This window comes from Muntiacus reevesi, chromosome 1 (assembly GCF_963930625.1).
Source record: "Muntiacus reevesi chromosome 1, mMunRee1.1, whole genome shotgun sequence".
Classification (NCBI taxonomy): Eukaryota; Metazoa; Chordata; class Mammalia; order Artiodactyla; family Cervidae; genus Muntiacus; species Muntiacus reevesi.
Genome location: NC_089249.1, coordinates 25,801,381 through 25,822,343, shown reverse-complemented (window position 1 = coordinate 25,822,343; position 20,963 = coordinate 25,801,381). Strand labels below are relative to the sequence as shown.

At 39.0% G+C, this 20,963-nt stretch overlaps 1 protein-coding gene across 1 annotated transcript in view; it reads left to right on the top strand.

Moving 5' to 3' along the window:
- Nucleotides 1-20,963, top strand: part of FAR2 (fatty acyl-CoA reductase 2) — a 171,637-nt gene that overhangs the window by 100,869 nt on the left and 49,805 nt on the right. Inside the window, exon 2 of the mRNA XM_065921720.1 lies at nt 17,805-18,033. Within this exon, the coding sequence (XP_065777792.1) occupies nt 17,845-18,033 (189 nt within the window). The 5' untranslated portion in view covers nt 17,805-17,844. The remainder of the gene's footprint in view (nt 1-17,804; nt 18,034-20,963) is intronic.

Below are 20,963 nucleotides of genomic sequence, written 5' to 3'. Positions count from 1 at the left end.
TTAAAGTGCTAGAAATGTTACTGAATTTTTAAAGGACAGTTTTGAAAATGTCATTCTGAACTTGTACTAAAGAAAGGTTAAGGTCAGCATATGCTGCATGTATGATGTGTGTATATGTGTGTGTACATGTATAATGTATGGCTATTTATATATGTGTGTAAACATGTGCTAAGATGCTCCTCCACTTCTCTGTCATTTTTGTCCTTTAGTAGCACTGTGACTTTTCTCTTTAAATTTGATAGAAATCTAAAAATACTATCTCAAGAATAGGAAGGAGGAATTTCTGAAATTTTTGATTAATTTTACCTACATAGCCTGCAAATTGTGGTTTCTATTTTTATGTGTTTTTACTCAATTTCATTTTCTTTTCTTCAGCCTGTTCTTCCCTTCCTCTTGTCTCTCCAGATCTATGTATTTATTTATTTTTACTTTCACATACTGAGGTATTTTTTGCAGACTGCCCTGCAATCTGACGGTGTGTCCTTTGATGTATTCTGAGCTGCTTTGTCAAAAAAAACTATGACATATAAAATCCCTGCTTTCCTTCCTGTGTGAATATTTGACTTAAAAACCAAACAGTCTGCTTTCTGCTGCTGCACATCCCAGCAGTGGGACCTGTGCTGCTCACTGCCTATCTCACCTTTCATCCCCCAGGAGGTACCTCAGCTGCTCCAGGGAGTAGTTGATCCTGAGAGAGTTGCTGATGGTGGGCAGAGTTCCTTAGAGGTGAGGAGCCCCCCTTTGGTCCCTCCAGAAAAATCACTTGCATTTGCTCACTCCATGACGGTGAAGGATGGCAGGCATGGAGACCACCTGGCTTCTTAGCATGCTGAGTCTGAACACAGCATGACCCTTGCCTCTTTATATATTTTTTGCACATCCATTTCAATGCACAGTATTTCATGTTACACAAAAGAATTCATACAGGCTTTGACACAAAACTTCAGGATTTCTGTGGAACTGGAGAGCAAAGTTTCTGTGAATTTTGAAACCTTTCCTTGGCACCTTTATTTCACTTAGAACTGGGTTGGGGAGATCCCCTGGAGAAGGAAATGGCAACCTATTCCAGTATTCTTTCCTGGGAAATCCCATGGACTGATGAGCCTGGTGGGCTACAGTCCATGGGGCCACAAACGAGTCGGACATGACTAAATAAAAAATAATCCAAATGACAAAATGTAGCAACTAAAACAAAAAACTTATTTCCTTTAAAACTTTATTGTCCTTAATCAACTCCCTTTCTTGACCTCTGAGCACTTTTATACAAGTTTACCCTGCACTCTAAATTGGTGAATATACAGATGCTAAAAATCTGCATCATGGAGGTAGCAAGTTATTTTTAAGGGCCTTTAAAGTTACATAGAGGCCCACACTCAGTACAGTACATCCTCTAGGAATGAGTTCTGTTCAGAGAGCACATTCCTAAGTCCAGTTTGTTTGTAAATCCAACAAGGTTAGCCTAGGTACCCAATTAACACAATTGGCTATAACATATTGTATTGTAATAGGTTTGTAATTCTTTTCACACAAATAATACATTAAAAAACAAACACAAAATAAAGAAAACATTTTTAATCTTACAGTACAGTACCTTGAAAAGTATTTAGTACAATACAGCAGCTGGCATCCAGGAGCTGGCATTGGATGAACAGAAAAGAAGAGTTATTAACTAGAGGAAGGAGAGCTGGTGGGAGATGAAGGATCGTCAGCAATAGGAGATGGAGGTCAAGCTGCAATTTCATCCACACCTGATGTTGATGGCAAAAGTTCTGTTTCCTTGCTGGATTCAATTCTATCTATCCTCTTATAAAAATGATCCAGTGATGTCTGGGTAGTAGCTCTTTTTTTTTTTTTTTTTTTTCTTGTCATAGATGATATCCTGGGCTTGAAATAAAGATATTGTATTACTGTACTCTTTATAGCATTATACAGTAAAGTACACAAAAGCATAAGCACTTGTAGAGGATGTACACACATTACAATGTATACCAGACACATGGACTAACTTACATGATTAGACATGTGAATGCAGATTTGCATCTTTCAAAGTTTGCAACTTGAAGGTTCATATGTAGGGAACTTAGTGTAAATGAAATGTCCTAATTCAGTCATTGGCATGCCTCAGACATGGGCAGCACTGTGGTCCCATGAATCAGAGAACACAGAGGATTATTTCCCTGTGAACAACTCAACTCTCTTCACGGGCTGGACTCTAGACCTGTTCATACTTTCAATTCATGATAAAGAAATATGGAATTAAGTTTACCATTATAATCTGAGGCAGTTCCTTAAACTCTTAACAGTGCATCTATGAAATTTTTGGCTAAACCAGCAGACCCATAGATGACCGTTACACTACTTGGAATCACTAAAGGAAGTGACTTAAAAGGACAAGGAAAGATAAAAGTCATCCCAAAATACAAATTAGGTTTAGCAGAGGACAATAGAAGAAAAACTTATTTTTTCTACATTTGGGTAATGGTTAATGGAGCATCTATGGAATTAATGAAACCAGATTCAAAGCCTAGCTCTGCCACTCATGTGCCCCCATCCAGAAGTTAATCTCTGTAAAGATCCCTTACCTGTAAAAGGAGTAGAATAGTTTTGTGGAAATAAATGAAGGCGCACCAAATGAGAATAAGCAAAGTCTGTTTATTCTGAGCTGGCAATAGCAAGAAAGTCAGCAATTGCCACTTGCATTCTGGCACAGACTCAGAAGCAGGTGCAGGAACCAGGAAGGCATTATAGTAGAAAAAGGGAAGCCGCAGTTGTGCCCTGACTGAGGGCTGTTGGGGAGTCTGTAGGTCGGCTCATTAGGAGTGGGGTGTTCTGTATGATAGGTCAATGCTATATATTTGGCTTGCTCTGGTTGGTGCTAAGTGGAAGGGGGGACAAAAAATTAGGGAACTGTTGATTATGAATCAAGCCCTGACTCTTTGGGGCCAACTGTTATGGAAGTTATTGTTCAGCTTCCTGGATCGTCCCTAGAGATAGCAATTTGACTTTCTGAAAACCTGACTTCTAGCTGGCTGGCTTTCCAGGTTGTTTGTTACAGATAATGGGTTGGGATCTTGGGCAGGTTGATGCAGGTTATGAGTCACAGTTCTATTTTTTTTATATATTCTGGCCATGGTTCATTGGTATATTCAGTCTCTCAGTTATACCCATGAATGGCATTCATCACAAAGGAACCACATAGCAGATGCTCAATAAATAGAAATTCAGTCTCTGCAAGTATTTAAACCAGTGCTGTCTGGTGCATTTTCTTTGATGTCAGTGTTAGGTAGATGTGGGAGAAGTCAGATGATGCTGGCATAAGGTCCTTCTCTGGAGAGTTATGTCAGAGTTGGCAGGTACTTTATTACTTGTGGGAAAAACATCTGTGAATACCTTAGGAGGACCTAAAAGCTGTACATTCCATCAATTTCATTTCTAGGAACTGTCTAAGCCCAAAAGGAACTCCAGGATCCTAACAGATCTCTAAATTCATCCTGAGTTTAAGATGTGTTCTGGGGAAGCTAATGAGCTTAAAGACACTTGTGACTGTTAATAGTTCAATAATAAAAACACTCTCATTTGAAGAGACGTGAAGTACCTTATCCTGAACAGGTGGGTATCATGTCCGTCCTTGTATCCCCAACATCTGGCACAATACCCGGAACACCATACACACTTATTCAGCAGCTGAATGATTGAATGGATGATTTTCTCAACTTAGATCAAGTAGCTATTGCAAAGATAGTAGGGGGTCCCCTTGCCTGTTATTTCCTATGTAATTTAGATATTTGTTATGTTTTATTCTTCACTAGAATTCTTAAACTCTGATTGAACTAAAAATAATCAAATGATTGATCACTTAATTTATAATGATAGAAAAAAATCATTTTGGTCACTTTTTGGTCACTTTCCTCCCCACAAATGCTGAATTCTGGAAAGAATGTGTCAATGGACACACTAAATGGAATTTTAAATCCCTGTTCAGTGAACTGGAAGGAAAGATGACTTAAAGTAGCTTATAAGTGTCCATGTGAAATGGTGCCTAATTTGAACTTTAAATGTTAAACTTATTCAAATGATTTCACAGAAATATATTCCAAGCCAGTTGGTTCACACAGCCTCTTGGGAGCTGTTCATCTCAAAGTGACAGGCAGAACAACTTGCATTTTGTGTGGCAGAGTCCCCAGAGACCAGGATTTCAGACATAAGGACCTGAATTACTGTCCAGCCATTATTAGTGTGCACTTCATCCTCCGCACATCAATTTGTTCATTGATTCATCACTTAAATAACATTGATTGAGCACCTTGAGTTTACTAGGCGCTAGAGATAAACAGTGAAGCCACTGTCCTTAAAGGGTTCAAGGGTATGATATAAAATCAATGGTGAACATAAATGCAGCTAGAGGCAAGAGCGGACCAAATTTATTCATTCAATTACAGTATCTGGAGTACACAATGATGACTAAGATTTCTGCTCTTGAAGAACTCTAGTTCCTGTACAGCAGAAAACTCATGTACACAAATATGAGCGTGAGAACATGGTTACTTAGTCAGATAAAAAAACAAAATATCCTTGCAGTGTTTCTACCAGTTATCCCTTCCCTTCCAGCCTCATTGACCCAACAGTAAAATGTGTCAGGTTTTGTCCAATCTTTGGTTAAATTAAATCACCCCACCAAAAAAATGTTCCCATTTTATAAACCAAAAAACAGCATCTAATGATATCTAAATCACTTACCTAAAGTCATGGCTAGTAAATAGTGAAAGTTGAAACTCACATCTCCCCTATTTAGATGTTATTACTCCTCTAATTATATAAAGCTTTTCACATATAACCAGTGGAAGACTCCCACCCAGATCTACTGGGTCAGAATGGGATAGGGGGTGGAGAGACGGCTGTGGATCTGCAGTTTGAATAAAGAATACCTTGTGAGAACCATATTGTTTTGCCCCTCATTGAATTCTTCCTTACCTTGAGCCATTGAAATAGATTGGACCATTGAAACAGACTCCATTCTCAGATCCTCTTGTGCATTATCAGTCACTTGTTTAAAGTCTTCTGCCCTTGTAGAGACCTACCTCTTTATCTGGGTACTGATTTTCCCACAATCTGTTGTCAACTACTCTTTTGGCCAAGGATTTCTTGACTTCTTTTTAGGTATTATCTCCTACAGCCAGGCTAGTGTGTTTTTAGTGTACATGCCAGACTTTCTCATATCCCTTTGCTGTATTATCATCACTACCTTAAATACCTTCTGAATTTCTGCATCTCTCATCATACACCTTATTCAAAAGCCAACTTCACAGTACATAGATGATTTACTGTTCACCCTCAAATGAAGTAAAATCCCCTTTCTAAAGTCATTTTAATATTTTATATTGTTGTATATGAATAACATATAGTATCTTATACTTTATATAGTGTTATATCTATGCCAGACTTTGCCTTTTACCATCATGGTATATAAATTCATTTCCTGATTTAATTCAGGCCCTTAGAAGATAGGCCAGAGTCCAAACTCAGGAATTCTTCTTTTGTTTGGGTCTTTTGGTCATGCCTCATGGCAGGTATGTGGGATCTTAGTTCCTTGACCAGGGATCGGACCTGTGCCTCCTGCAGTGGAAGCCCAGATTCTTAACCACTAGACTATCAGGGAAGTCCTCAGAAATTCTTGTATCTTCCCCTTTGCCCCACATCTTTATCATAACTTAAGGTGGGGTACACAGAATTCAAAAGGAAATAAAAACTCATTTTTGATTGATAAGTACACATCAATGTGTACCAGATACAAAATGATTAATAATAAATTGCACTGGCCTATACATGCTGAAATAATGGTTCTAATTTAAAACTAGATGGCAGAGGTTAGTCTGTGAAACAGCAGCTTAAAAGATATGAAAAATATTCTATCCCTGTCCACATTAAAATGAACAGAGTGATTTTACAAATCCTGTAAATACTATGAAAAGCATATGAAACATAGGTTATTTGATTGGATAGTATATGTTAATCAGCATCATAAAAGAGTTTGGTGTTATTCACTCAGTCGTGTCCAACTCTTTGCAACCCCATGGGCTATAGCCTGCCAGGCTCCTCTGTCCATGGGATTCTCCAGACAAGAATGCTGGAGTGGGTTGCCATTCCTTTCTCTAGGGGATCTTCCTGACCAGGAATTGAACCCAGGTCTCCTGCATGGTAGGCAGATTCTTTACCATCTGAGCCACAGTCATTTAAACAACAGAGAAACTGGAGAAGAAAACAGAATCCTTTTATTTCTTTTATTTATTTATTTTAATTGGAGGCTAATTACTTTACAATATTGTGGTGGTTTTTGTCATACATTGACATGAATCAGCCATGGATTTACATGTGTTCCTCATCCTGATCCTCCCTCCCACCTCCCTCCCCATCTCATCCCTCAGGGTCACCTCAGTGCACCAGCCCTGAGCACCCTGTCTCATGCATTGAACCTGGACTGGTGATCTATTTCACATATGGTAATATAAATGTTTTAATGCTATTCTCTCAAATCATTCCACCCTCTCTTTCTCCCACAGAGTCCAAAAGTCTGTTCTTTACATCTGTGTCTCTTTTGCTGTCTTGCATATAGGGTCATCGTTACCATCTTTCTAAATTCCATATATATGTGTTAATATACTGTATTAGTGTTTTTCTTTCTGACTTACTTCACTCTGTATAATAGGCTCCAGTTTCATCCACCTCATTAGAACTGATTCAAATGCATTCTCTTTAATAGTTGAGTAATATTCCATTGTGTATATGTACCACAGCTTTCTTATTCATTCATCTGCCGATGGGCATCTAGGTTGCTTCCATGTCCTGGCTATTGTAAACAGTGCTGTGATGAACACTGGGGTACACGTGTCTCTTTCAATTCTGGTTTCCTTGGTGTGTATGCCCAGCAGTGGGATTGCTGGGTCATATGGCAATCTTGAGAAAGAAGAATGGAACTGGGGGAATCAACCTGCCTGACTTCAAGCTATACTACAAAGCTACAGTCATCAAAACAGTATGATACTGGCTTTTATTTCTTTGTTCAAGTTACCATCAAACAGTCAGCATAAGAATTTGCCCCAAATGCAGTTTTTATGGATAGTGTCTGTCTGATAGCTTGTACTTTGTTGTATAAAACCTGGTTTTTTCTTCTAATTTTTTTATAGCTACTACCCATGGCTTAGTACTAATATGAAGTATATGGCTTTTTCACATCTTTAAGTACATTCTCTTAAAGACAAGTACCTAAAATCTTTGTGATAAAATTCATTGCACATTGTCAGAGAAAAATAGGAGTGCTGTTTGTGATTTATTATTCTTCTGACATGGGATAAATTCCCAGGGAGAGAATTGTAAAAGAGAAAGTGTTAGCTTTACTTCAGAACTTAGTCCTTCATGAAGCCCTAGCTGTGTATTTCCAAATGCATGGGATTTATTCAGATTTATTCAGATGTTTCCTGTCAATTTATTGGCACAGATTATGATCAGGAGCTTTAATGAAGAAATAAGGATTTCTGATTTAGTGTATCATATCAATGTGTGTATAATCAACTAACCTTTATATTAACCTTTAAAAAAGATATAATTTACCACAAGATTCAAGAGTAGTTGAATTCAGTCACATCTTTAGGGTCCACTCTTAATTATAGATCTCTTGCTATTTCTACCAGATCTGCAGGCCCTTCCTCCACTGAAGCTTCAAACTCCTCAAAGTCATCCTTTAGGGTTGGAATCAAATTCTTCTAAACTATTTTTAGTGTTGAGATTTTTACCTCCTCCCATGAATCACAAATGTTTTTGATGGCTTCCAGAATGATGAATTCTTTCCAGAAGGTTTTCAACTTATGTTGCCCAGATCCATCAGCATAGTCACTGTCTATGGCAGCTATAACCTTCAGTTCAGTTCACTTCAGTCCCTCAGTCATGTCTGATTTGCAACCCCATGGACTGTAGCATGCCAGGCTTCCCTGTTCATCACCAGCTCCCAGAGCTTACTCAAACTCATGTCCATCGAGTCGGTGATGCCATCCAACCATCTCATCCTCTGTCATCCCCTTCTCCTGCCTTCAATCTTTCCCAGCATCAGGGTCTTTTCCAATGAGTCAATTCTTCGCATCAGGTGGCCAAAGCATTGGAGTTTGAGCTTCAGCATCAGTCCTTCCAATGAACACTCAGGACTGATTTCCTTTAGGATTGACTGTTTGATCTCCTTGCAGTCCAAGGGACTCTCAAGAGTCTCCTCCAACACCACAGTTCCAAAGCATCAATTCTTTGGGCTCAGCTTTCTTTATATTCCAACTCTCACATCCATACATGACTACTCGAAAAACCATAGCTTTGACTAGACAGACTTTTGTTGGCAAAGTAATGTCTCTGCTTTTTAATATGCTATCTAGGTTGCTCATAGTTTTTCTTCCAAGGAGCACGCGTCTTTTAATTTAATGGTTAGTCACCTTCTGCAGTGATTTTGGAGCCCAAGAAAATATAGAAAATCTATGTCATGTCATCTCGTAAAAGAAATAGTCTTTAATTCTAAGCAGAGCATGAAAAAGTGTGTTAGTTTACTATTCATTTGGTTAGTTTCCTTTTTCCATTGGGTTAATAGAGCAACTATTCTTTTATTCATAACCCAACTCAATTTTTACTTCACCAGGAGGAAATAGGAAGTATCAGGATTTACATTTGATTGCGATTCTCTTGATATGATTTTGGAATCATCACATGCTGACTGATGTTCGATTTACCTATAAACAATAGTAACAATATCATGTACTTTTATAATACTTTACCAGTTAGCAAGAATGTTTGCATATTAATTATCCACACTTAACAGGGTATAGCACACAGTAGGTACAAAATACATCTATTGAATCAATTATGATGAAGTGATGTTTTAAAATTATATCTTTCTCTTTTATTATTTCTGTCAAAATTGCAGGGTTTTGTTTTTTTTGTTTTTTTGTTTTTTTTTTTGAAGGCTTCCTAAGGAGTTAAGAAGAATGTGTTGGGGTGATTGCTAAGCTTTGTTTTTTAAGCCAACCTGGACCATCCTTCCCCAACTGGGACGGCTTCCAAATTGGTTTCTCTTGATGATGGAGCATTGCTAATTGAATTAGTGAGGCCTGTGTCCCAACACCCCTGGGGGTTATTAATTCCTCCATCAAGATCTTAAAAGTTCTCCCAGAAAAACTTTACATAACAAGCGCACAGTGAAAAGTATCTAAGTTCATTGCTGAATTACATAATGGGATATACTCAGGAAACCAGTGTTATAAAAAAGAGCTCTCCGATGATAACTTCTTTCACTAAGTTCTTGACCAACAGATATGTGACTTATATATGGATTTTTTTTCATAGAGACAGCATATTTAATTTTCCTGATTTGTACTAAAATAAAATAATATTTTTTTCTGTGGGGAAGGGGGCTTTTTTCTCTTCTTCTTTTACATAGATGAATATCCAAGGAACTAAGAATAGATGACTTGCCTGTTTTACTTAGGAGATCTTACCCAAGTAAGAAACTATTTGATTATGCAAACATTCCTAGTCCTTTCAGATGTCACTTTTCTCTTTATATTATTTTAAAATATACTGTTATATATTGTGTTTGGTTAGAAATATACTGATTTCTTTAAAATTGTTTCCAAGCTGTTGAGAAAGCCTAGCAATTTGTATATTTCCTCTTCTCATGTAAAAGATATTCCTTGACTCAGAAACTGGAAATCATTGCTTTTCATAGGTATTTCTTTTTGCCCTGGCTTTTGTGCATGCACGTGTGTGTGTGTGTGTGTGTGTGTGTGTGTGTGACTAGAATGGACTTGGGCACTGTAACCCATGTAAAGCCATGGGCTCTCTGCTGTGCTGTGCTTAATCGCTCAGCTGTATCTCTTCTTTGTGATCCCATGAACTGACTGTAGCCTCCCAGGCACCTCTGTCCGTGAGGATTTTCAAGGCATGAATACTTGGGTGGGTTGCCATGCCCTTCTCCAGGGGAATCTTCCCAACCCAGGTCTCCCCCATTGCAAGCAGATTCTTTATCAGCTGAACTACAGGGAAGCCCCCATGGGCTCTGACCAGAATCTAATTAGAGCCCTTTTATCACTATGTTGTCCTTTCAGTTATAAGATGAATATGTTTGGGGGATTTAATGTGCAGATAGTGATTGTGGTTAACAGTACTGTATTATATATTCAAAAGTTGCTAAGAGAACAGATTTGGAAATGTTCTCACCACAAAAAAAGGTAATTATGTGAGGCTAAGGATGATGTCAGCTAACACAATGAGGTTAATTATTTTGATACATTTGTAAGTGTATCAAATCAGAACATTTGTATGCCTTAAATTTACATAGTATTATATTTCAACTATATCTCAATAAAGCTGAGAGGAGGTAGGGGAAGAATTATGTATTCCTGAGATCACAATTTTATGAATCCTGATAAGGTGGAACATACATTTACTTAAGATCCAAATAAATACAAAATCAGTTAAGAGACCAGCAGGATGGACTACAGATTGGGCTGCAGAAGCCCATGGATGGAAGAGATTGAAATAGGCTATGAGACTTGTAGGTTCAGTGACTTATACATGGATTTTTAAGGCTTGAATTATTGAGATCTCTGTTGGCTATCATAAAAGATCTGTCCATATTTTCACAAATGTATAAAAATCAAGAACGAGTATCCTACCTCTGTGCTGCAAAGATGGAACAATGTGACAGATATTTGTTCCATTATAGAGTCTTACTCCAGGATGGAAAAGGTGGATATAGATTATTGTTGAGTGACTTTACACACTTATCCAAAAATGTTCATGTCGCTGTCCATGCATGTTTGTGTGTGTTGGTCTGCTGTGAGAAAAGACCACAAACTGGGTGTCTTAAACCACAGACGCTTGTTTCTCACGGTTCTGAAGACTGGAAGTCCATGATGAAGGTGCCAGTAAATTCAACTTCTGGTGGAGCTCTCTTCTTACCTTGTAGACAACTGCCATCTCACTGTGTCCTTACGTGGTCTTTCCTCGTGGCAGCTGCAGGAGAAACTGTTCTCTGGTGCCCCCTCCTCTGCCTATCGGGACACTGCTGCTGCTAAGTCGCTTCAGTCATGCTCAGGCTCCCCCGTCCCTGGGATTCTCCAGGCAAGAACACTGGAGTGGGTTGCCATTTCCTTCTCCAATGCGTGAAAGTGAAAAGTGAAAGTGAAGTTGCTCAGTCGTGTCCGACTCTTAGCGACCCTATGGACCGCAGCCTACCAGGCTCCTCCATCCATGGGATTTTCCAGGCAAGAGTACTGGAGTGGGGTGCCATTGCCTTCTCCAATCGGGACACTAGTCCTATCCAATTTGCGCCTCATTCTTATGATCTCATTTAACCTGAAATACCTCTCAAAGGCCTTGTCTCCAAACACCATGACATTAAAGACAGAGGCTTCAACATTTGAATTTAGAGGGGACACAGTTCAGTCCATAACACTGTGTAATGTCAGTTGAGCCACACCTTTAAAAACACTTTAAATACATCTTAAACTAAGGAAGTTTGTTTTCCAAGTTTCTTTGTATTTCTAGTGCCCACAAAAAAAGAGACTATGAAAACGCCAGCTGCTATTTCTTCCTAAGCACTTTTTGAAAGTATTTATTATTTAATACTTATCATTAAATGCCCTTTTAAATCACGGGGAAAATTAAAAACATGAAGCAAAACTCTTTACCATTAATCCTATCACACTGTTATACAATCACTGTCATTTATTTCCTTCCATTCTTTCAGTGGGGGGTTATGATAAGCATTGTGATGTCTTTACAAGTTCTTGTTCTCCTTTGTTTTCATTGAATATTATTTTACAAGTGCATTTCCTTAATTTAGCATACTTACTGAAAGAATTTCAGTGTTTAATTTTGATGAAGCAGACCAACTTTCACTTACTGAGTTTTACAAGATTTTTTTTCAATAGCCCATATTACTGTGCACATCGCCAACTAAAACCCCACTTGCCTACATGAGATCTCTCCTATTATACAACATACTTTGAACCTTCAAAAAAAGGCAACACAACTGCCAGTAGATGAGACTGATTTGATTGTTCATAGAATTATTGCTATTCAGCAACCAATACTAAATAGCTTTATGTTTCTCAACCTCAGGCTGGTCTGATTGCCATTCTTTCTTAAATGATCCCAAATAGGCCTAGATGAATGAAGTTGAGAGGCTCAATCTGTGTTAAAGGTGGGATTAATAGTCTAATTTATAGCACAGAGGGGCTACCCAGGTGGTGCTAGTGGTAAAGAACACACCTGCCAATGCAAGGTAGAGGTAAGAGACGCAGGTTCAATCCCTAGGTGGGGAAGATCCCCTGAAGGAGGGCACAGGAACACACTCCAGTATTCTTGCCTGGGAAATTGCATGGACAGAGGAGCCTAGCGGGCTATAATCCACAGGGTCACAAAGAATCGGACATGACTGAAGCGACTTAGCACACATGCACACATAGCACAGAGACTGATAAATAAATAAAATAGAAAATCTTTATCTGGAGTAACCTTCCTTCATCTTCATTTTATATTCAGTCAAGATTCACCACATGTGTAATTTGCTTGGGTAAATGTAAGTAATTGTGAATGATTCAATATAGGTAAAATAGAATGTAAAAGTGGATTATATTTCTACTTAGCTTCACAAATAGAAATTTAAACTTTGAATTTTGACTCTTTAATAGGATGGACAGAACATTATAAATGGAGAAATTTTTAAAGTGCTACTAAGAAGTGGCTCTCTGAAAGGGGAGGCAGTTTTTCCCCATGAGCACAGTTAGCCAAGTCTAGAGACATTTTGGGGTTCCCCAGTGGCTCAGTCAGTGAAGAATCTGCCTGCAATGCAGGAGGCTCGGGTTAATCCCTGAGCTGGGAAGATCCCCTGGAAAAGGGTATGGCAATCCACTCCAATATTCTTGCCAGAAAAATCCCATGGACAGAGGAATCTGATGGGCTACAGACCATAGGGTCGCAAAGAGTTGGAGATAACTGAAGTGATTGAGTACTCATGCAGAGACATGTCAGGCTATCACACCTGGCTGGAGACAGAAGATAACATGACCCTCTAGTGAGTAAGAGGCCTGGGTGCTGGCAAACACTCCATATTGCCCTGGAGAGCCCCCACAACAAATATTTATCCCTCCCAAAATGGTAATACTGCAAAAACCAAAAAGCTCTTGACAAAGTATGATTCCTGGGAGGCGAAACACCTGTTTCTTTTTAAAAATTTTTTCCTTTCAAGGGCTACCAAGAAATATGGATTGTCTACCTTAAATGATTTTTTGAATCTTAAGTTTTTTATTTTCCAGAGGAACCACCCAAAGAATAATTAAAGTTCCCATATGCTTAAACCTGCAAAAAATGTTTAACTTGGCACATCTGTTTGTGATTCAATGCTTTAATACCCATTCTCTAGAAATGAGAAGAGCCTCACTTCTAGAAAACAAAAGGAAAGTGACAACTATGAATCCCACTCATTACCATGGAGAACTGGTGATCTTGAGAAAATATGCTCCAGAATATAGGAAGAAAGAATCTAAGCTGCATAAGGCCTGTTCACTATTAGTCCCAGTGCCTGGACAGTGCCTGGCACATGCAGACAGTCATTAAAAATGCATTGGCTGACTGTCACAGTCAGCCTTGTCAGCCTATTCGTCATTCAGCCTTGCATTATACAGGCTGGTTCAGATATTGTCAAAGTAGTTTAGGCTTCTCACACACCGTGTATGAGCATGAGGAATAGGAAAGTGGCCTTTGCTTTCTGCATTAGTAATCTGAGACTATATGAAAGGTAAGCCATGTTCTAAACATGTTCTTCCTTCTAGAGTCATCCATCCATTTCTGAGTCATATCCTCCATTTCTGAGTAGTGTGGAGGCAACACATGTTTCTGAGTGTAAAATTATTTTAATTTTTGAAACAATTTAATTATTTTATAATTATTTAAATTATATGTATGGGGATATAAGATGTTATTGGAGGAAGCTGAAAGAAGAGTACACAAACCTCTCTGCACTCCATTTTTTAAAATATTTGCTTTTTAAGTATTTATTTATTTACTTGGCAGTGCTGGGTCTTAGTTGCAGCATGTGGGATCTTTAGTTGTGTCATGTGACATATGACACAGTGTATGGGATCTAGTTCCCTAACCAGGGATTGAACCTGGGGGCACCTGATTGAGAGCATGAGTCTTAGCCCCTGAACCACCAGGGAAGTCCTGAAACAATTTAATTATTTTAATACATTATATTGTGCTTAGTCACTCAGTCATGTCCAACTCTGCGACCCCGTGGATTGTAGCCCACCAGGCTCCTCTGTCCATGGGGATTCTCCAGGCAAGAGTACTACAGTGGATTGCCATGCCCTCCTCTAGGGGATCGTCCCAACCCAGTGATTGAACCCAGGTCTCCCGCACTGCAGGTGGATCTTTACTGTCTGAGCCACCACGGAAGTCCAAATGAATTATATCAAGAATTAGCGATTCCTAGGCCTTGCAAATCTATGATAGGTAAAATGAGGCTTCCAGGGCCAAATTTTATATGGGAGTTTCTGGGTTCAATAACCAAGTCAATAGCTTGAGAGCGGAAGCAAAAGTTTAAAGAAACATCTCTGATGCCGCTTTGATTTGACATTTTTCAGAATCACTTGCTTTAATTAGAGTCTTGACCACAACTCCCCTGCCACCTGCTTTTGCCAATTGGGTACTGAGTGCCAGGAGATACTGGCTTATGTTTTGTTTCCCTCTCAGGGCACTCATTATACTGTGCTATGGTTTTTGTTGTGTTTGAGAAATACTTGGACTGTGGGCAGGCACATTCCTTTCTTTGGGGACACATCAAGTTTTCTTTTGTCCCACAAGAAATAGGTTCATTAGAGATATGCAACCTGCTCTCTAAAGTTTTTCCTCACACATTGCAAACTTGTCTGGGACCAAAAATCTTAACAGTATCTTTGCATTTCTAGAAAATATGACTCCACGAAAGCACACGTTATTACAAAACAAGCACATAACATCTTCAGAACCAGTGAGGTTGGGAAGTCAGACTTTCTAAATTCAGTTTCCCATCTATATTTTCCTGCCAACCATGCTCATTTATGCCTAATAACATAAAAATTTTTATATGTAAAAGAGTTGGAAAGATTTATAATTAAGTAGAGTTGCATTTGGGGAAAGCACTTTATTTGGCTTGATGACTGAGTATAAATCATCTCCTCATATTTCCAAAAGAAGGCATATAAAATACATGTCAAAAGGAAAAGCCGGACACCATTAAGATGAAAAATGTGGAAGCAGTGACAATACTAATAGACAGTACTAGAGGTAAGTTGTATTTTTTAAGGGTTTTACATGTATTCGTTCACATAACTGGATACTTTATCCCCATTTTACTGAGGAACAGACTACAGCACTGAGAGATTAATAATTTGCCTGAGATGACATACCTCATAAGTGGTAGATCTGGGATTTGATTTTAGACAGTCTTGCTTAGAAACTGAATGCTAAACTAGAATATGTACTGCCTTCCAAACTTGATGATATCACTGTTCTGAGCTTCAAGGCAGGCAAGGCAAGAATATTCAATACTTTCCCCACATATTACATTCTTGAGAAAACAACTGGATAGACTGTAATATGAGTAACCTTATGTAACATGACAAAAAGTATCTTTCATTGCTCTTTTGCACAAGGTCCAAATGTGCTCTTCAAAATATTATTCTCATATCAACCTTTAACAAACAGAATTTAAATAACTCAGTGAATATAGCTAATATTTGAAATCCACAATGGTCCCTAAAGTGAATGACCTTGATGATTGTGATTTTTTTCATTGATCCTTACTACCTTTATGTTTGTAACAGTCTGTAATTAACTTGTCAGTGTATTTATTTATCAGTATATCCTGGCCTCCTCTGCTTGAGTGACAGCAAGAATTTATTTGCTTTATCCAACTGTTTATCTTAAGAACTTAGAGTCTGGCATAGCAGGTGCACAAAATTATTTGTTAATGAATGAATCCTCCAAAGGCAAAGAGTTCTGCCCAAGAACATAGACTCAAGATGCTCAAAAGTATAAATTACAACTATAATTTATACCATATTAGACCATAATTTATACCAATTTGGACCATAAAGAAGGCTGAGCACCAAAGATCTGATGTCTTCAAATTGTGGTGCTTGAGAAGACTCTTGAAAATCCCGTGAACAGCAAGAAGATCAAACCAGTCAATCCTAAAGGAAATCAACCCTGAATATTCACTGCAAGGACTAATTTGAAGCTGAAGCTCCAGTACTTTGGCTGCCTGATGTGAAGAGCCAATTCATTGGAAAAGACCCTGATGCTGGGAAAAATTGAAAGCATGAGGAGAAGGGAGTGACAGAGGATGAGATGGTTGGATGGTATCACCAACTCATGGACCTGAGTTTAAGCAGACTCCTAGAGGGAAGGACAGTGAAGGACAGGGAAGCCTGGCATGCTGCAGTTCATGGAGTTGCAAAGTCAGACACGAGTTAGTGACTGAACAACAACAAGAAAAGTCATTATTTGTTAAGGAGTCACTGGAGTTAACTTGGCTAGAGCTAAAGAGGCAGGGTGTTGACTTTTTCACTTGTTTTTTGTTCTTCTTTACAAGCCCTGATGTCCAGGCCAGTCCCCGGAGTTTTGTTCTATCAGATATACACAAATGGCCAAGAACTATCTGCAGGCAGCACAGCCAAGGGCAGAATGAAAGGTCTGCTCCCACACTATGGCCTTGCTTCCTTCAAAACTCCACTGCTTCCGATCAACAATCTTGAGGCCAGGCTTAAAGACCAAACACTTCTGGTTGCATTTATATAACGTGGAGTGCTTTTTCTCAAAAGTCACAGCATCCAAGTGCTGCATCTGGCAGCCCACCACCAGACTAGCTCCTGGAAATGATTTTCTCTAAATACAACTGCAACTGAGGGACTTCCTTGGCGTCCAGTGGTTAAGACTTCACCTTTCAATGCAGGGGGTGTGAGTTTAATCCCTAGTCTGGGAGACAGGATCCCACATGCCTCACAGCCAAAAAACCAAAATATAAAATAGAATTGATGCTGTAATAAATTCAATAAAGTCTTTTAAAATGGTCCACATCAAAAAAATTTTGTTCTAATAAAATAAAACTTTAACCGAATTTAAAAATTACATCATAAGTTTTAAAATTTGATAACGGTTCTCATCTTTGGTGTTTCAGGTTTGGGGCTACTCCTAACCTTATGAATTACATTCTCATACACTGAATTCCTTGTATTATTTCTCCATATGGCATCCTATACCACACCTTGGACCTTTGCTTTTGATCTTTCCTTGGTCTGGAATGCCCTTACCCCAGTCCTTATCTCTTTTCAAGTTTGACCACTGGTGTCACCTTCTATACGGGCCTTCCTGAAATTTCTAGATCCTGCTATATACCCTTCCTTTGTGCTTTCTTTGGTCTTAGAATTACCATATAATATTTATAGTTTCTAGGAATCTGTCTCCTCCATTAGACAACAAGCAGTTCCTTGAGAGCAGAAACCACATCTTACATTTCTTGCCCACAGTTGCTGGCATGATGTCAGGCACAGAGATTAATCTCAATAAATATTGATTGAAATGATTGTGTTGCCAATAAACCATGATGCTATCATTCCATCTGATCCTTTCCTGCCTTCAAAACTCCTGGAAATGCCAGCAACATCTTAAATGACTGCATTTTAGCACTTCTGAGAATGTAATCTTTTGTTATTTCTCTTTCTTTTCAGGAACCTCTTTCTGAAGTTATAGAAGACAAAAGGAAGAATCATGTCCATGATTGCAGCTTTCTATGGTGGCAAGTCCATTCTAATTACTGGGGCCACAGGTTTCTTGGGCAAAGTGTTGATGGAGAAGCTATTTCGTACCAGTCCAGACCTGAAAGTCATTTACGTCCTGGTGAGGCCCAAGGCGGGCCAGACCCTGCAGCAGAGGGTTTTCCAGATCCTAGACAGTAAGGTATGCCTTATGGGAAGAGTCTTGGGGGATGGTGACTCACTGCAATGTTCCTTTATAGCCCCAGCTGCAGATGGGACCCAGAATATCTGGGCAGGCAGAGGAGAGGAGACAAAACAAGAGAGCGACCAACAGCTCATGGAACTCTATGGCCAAATGCAAGAAACATCTTTCATTTCTGGAAGGTGTTTAGCTGGAAGAAGAACCTTGAAAAGTTTTTTCACTTCACTTTGAAAGAGCCATTGTGCCCTTTCCCTAATGTGCTGTATGTTGAAACCAGCTCTTGATTGGATTAGAATATGCTGGTGGAATAAAGGAGAAAATGAGGTCAAATTTGAGATTCTTTGGGGGAGGGGCACTTGGATGGAAAATATACTGTAACTGAATAAACCTCCTGAAGGAAAAAAAAAAGAAAGAAATCTGAGGTGTTTTCCCTGAAGAGGGGAAAGAGTTCTTAGACCCTGTCAAGGGCAAATGAGCAGATAATCTAAATATATTCTGCAAATTACCGAGTAAGAATCAAAATGCTTAAACTCTCCAAGTGGACTGAGTTCAGTTCAGTTCAGTCACTCAGTCGTGTCCAACTCTTTGTGACCCCATGGACTGCAGTGCAGCAGGCCTCCCTGTCCATTACCAACTCCTGGAGTTTACTCAAACTCATATCCATTGAGTCGGTGATGCCATCCAACCATCTCATCCTCTGTCATCCCCTTCTCCTCCTGCCCTTAATCTTTCCCAACATCAGGGTCTTTTCAAATGAGTCAGTTGTTTGCATCAGGTGGCCTAAGTATTGGAGTTTCAGCTTCAGTATAAGTCCTCCCAATGAATACTCAGGACTGATTTCCTTTCGGATGGACGGGTTGGATCTCCTTGCAGTCCAAGGGACTCTCAAGAGTTTTCTCCAACACCACAGTTCAAAGCATCAATTCTTTGGCGCTCAGCTTTATAGTCCAACTCTCACATCCATACATGACTACTGGAAAAACCATAGCCTTGACTAGACAGACCTTTGTTGACAAAGTAATGTCACTCCTTTTTAATATGCTGTCTAGGTTGGTCATAACTTTTCTTCCAAGGAGTAAGTGAGTGGACTCAGCGGGCTTCAAATCTATCACAAGTTCATCCAAACTCTTCCTTAATTTTCTTCTAAATTGAGGGTAGCTTTCCTCCAAATTTTTAGAGAGTCATTTACATGTTATATCGTATCATATTATTAATATAAACAGATAAGATTACTAAGTAGCCATGCAGTTATACCTTCAGTTGTCTAAATGCTGCAAGTTGTATACTTTATCTATGATAACTTCATATTTCTCTTACTACACATCTGTTATTCTGTAAATTCCTCTAAGGGAAAAGCATGCAAGTGAAATACATGTGTGAATGAGCATTTGAGTCTCAATCTCTCTCACTCCCTTCCCAGATTATGAATATATTACCTCATGTCTTAATTTATATATTTGAAAGCTTTGGTCCGAAAAACTTTATCAATTTGTTGTCAATTTATACCTCTTACCCTTCAGCTTGCAATGTTTAAAAACAGTGACCTCGTAGGGTTGCCATAGGAGTTAAATATATGTGTCTGGAATGTACAAGGTTAGCAAAAGGAAGATTTAAATATGAATTTTTTACAAAGTCTCCTTTCCAGTGTTTAGGCCTGCTGACATCTAACAGAGATGTGTATCTGATAGCACAGCACATTATTGACACCCAGTAAACCTGATGACTATATTTTATCTGCTGGTACCAGCATGAGACTTTGTATAAACCATCATCAAGAGAAGCACAAAAGTCTCTTCTGTATCTCATGGCCTAACTCAGCTGTGGGACAAGTAATAATAGCTGACACTTATTGGATACTTAGTACATGGCAGACATTACTCAATGACTTTTTCATGATTTGCATGCTCAGTCACTTTAGTCATGTCTGACTCTTGCCACCCCATGGACTATAGCCCGCCAGTCTCCTCAGTCCATAGGATTCTCCAGGCAAGAATACTGGAGTGGGTGGCCATGCCCTCCTCCACAGGATCTTCCCCACCCAGGGATCCAACCCGTGTTTCTTATTTCCTGTATTGGCCGGCAGATTCTTTACCACTAGCACCTCCTGAGAAGCCCCTTTCATGTCTTATCTCATTGATTTTTCAACAATGCTATGAAGTGAGAATTATTAATATCCAAATTTTATAGATGAGGTAAATGAGACCAGAAGTATTAAATTACCAAAGATTTGTGCTTAGTCACTCACTCACGTCCAACTCTCTGTGACTTCCAATCCAGGGATCGAACCCAGTCTTCTGCATTACAGGCAGATTCTTTACCATCTGTGCCATCAGAGAAGCCCACCAAAGGTCACCCAGTTAGTAAATAAGAGAGTTAGACTTTAGAGACCCTACCCCAGTCTGGCTCCAGGGCAAATATGCATGCATTGTAACTAATGATCCTTAAGAATAAGAAAAAAAGGCTGATGTGGCATAAAACCAAAATCTAGAAGAAACTCACAGATCTCTCTTCTTATACAGCTTTGCTCAGCTATACATCCCTGATGGACTTCGTTTTCAACACACATTTAGCTCTGTAGTCAGCTTATGAATTTCTAGATAAATATTATGGCAGAGAATCTTGTGGTCAGCCCAGTCTCCGCCTCCTGTTACATTCAATGTGCTGTATTTGATAACTCTGAGACATTACTTTTGTTATGGAATTCTTGATTATACTATTAATAACATTTGTGAAACTGACTTGCAAACCTTTAGCCCTGTTTTCACTATTGGGCTGTTTATAACTGTCAGCTGTTAACTTCTATAAAGAGTGGTTCTCAGACTGTGGTCTCCCAACCAGCAGCATCAGTACCACCTGGGAGCTACCTGTGGCAATTGGATGGTGCTTAAAAGCATGGACTTCAGAAGCAGATTGATCTGGGTTTGAATCTC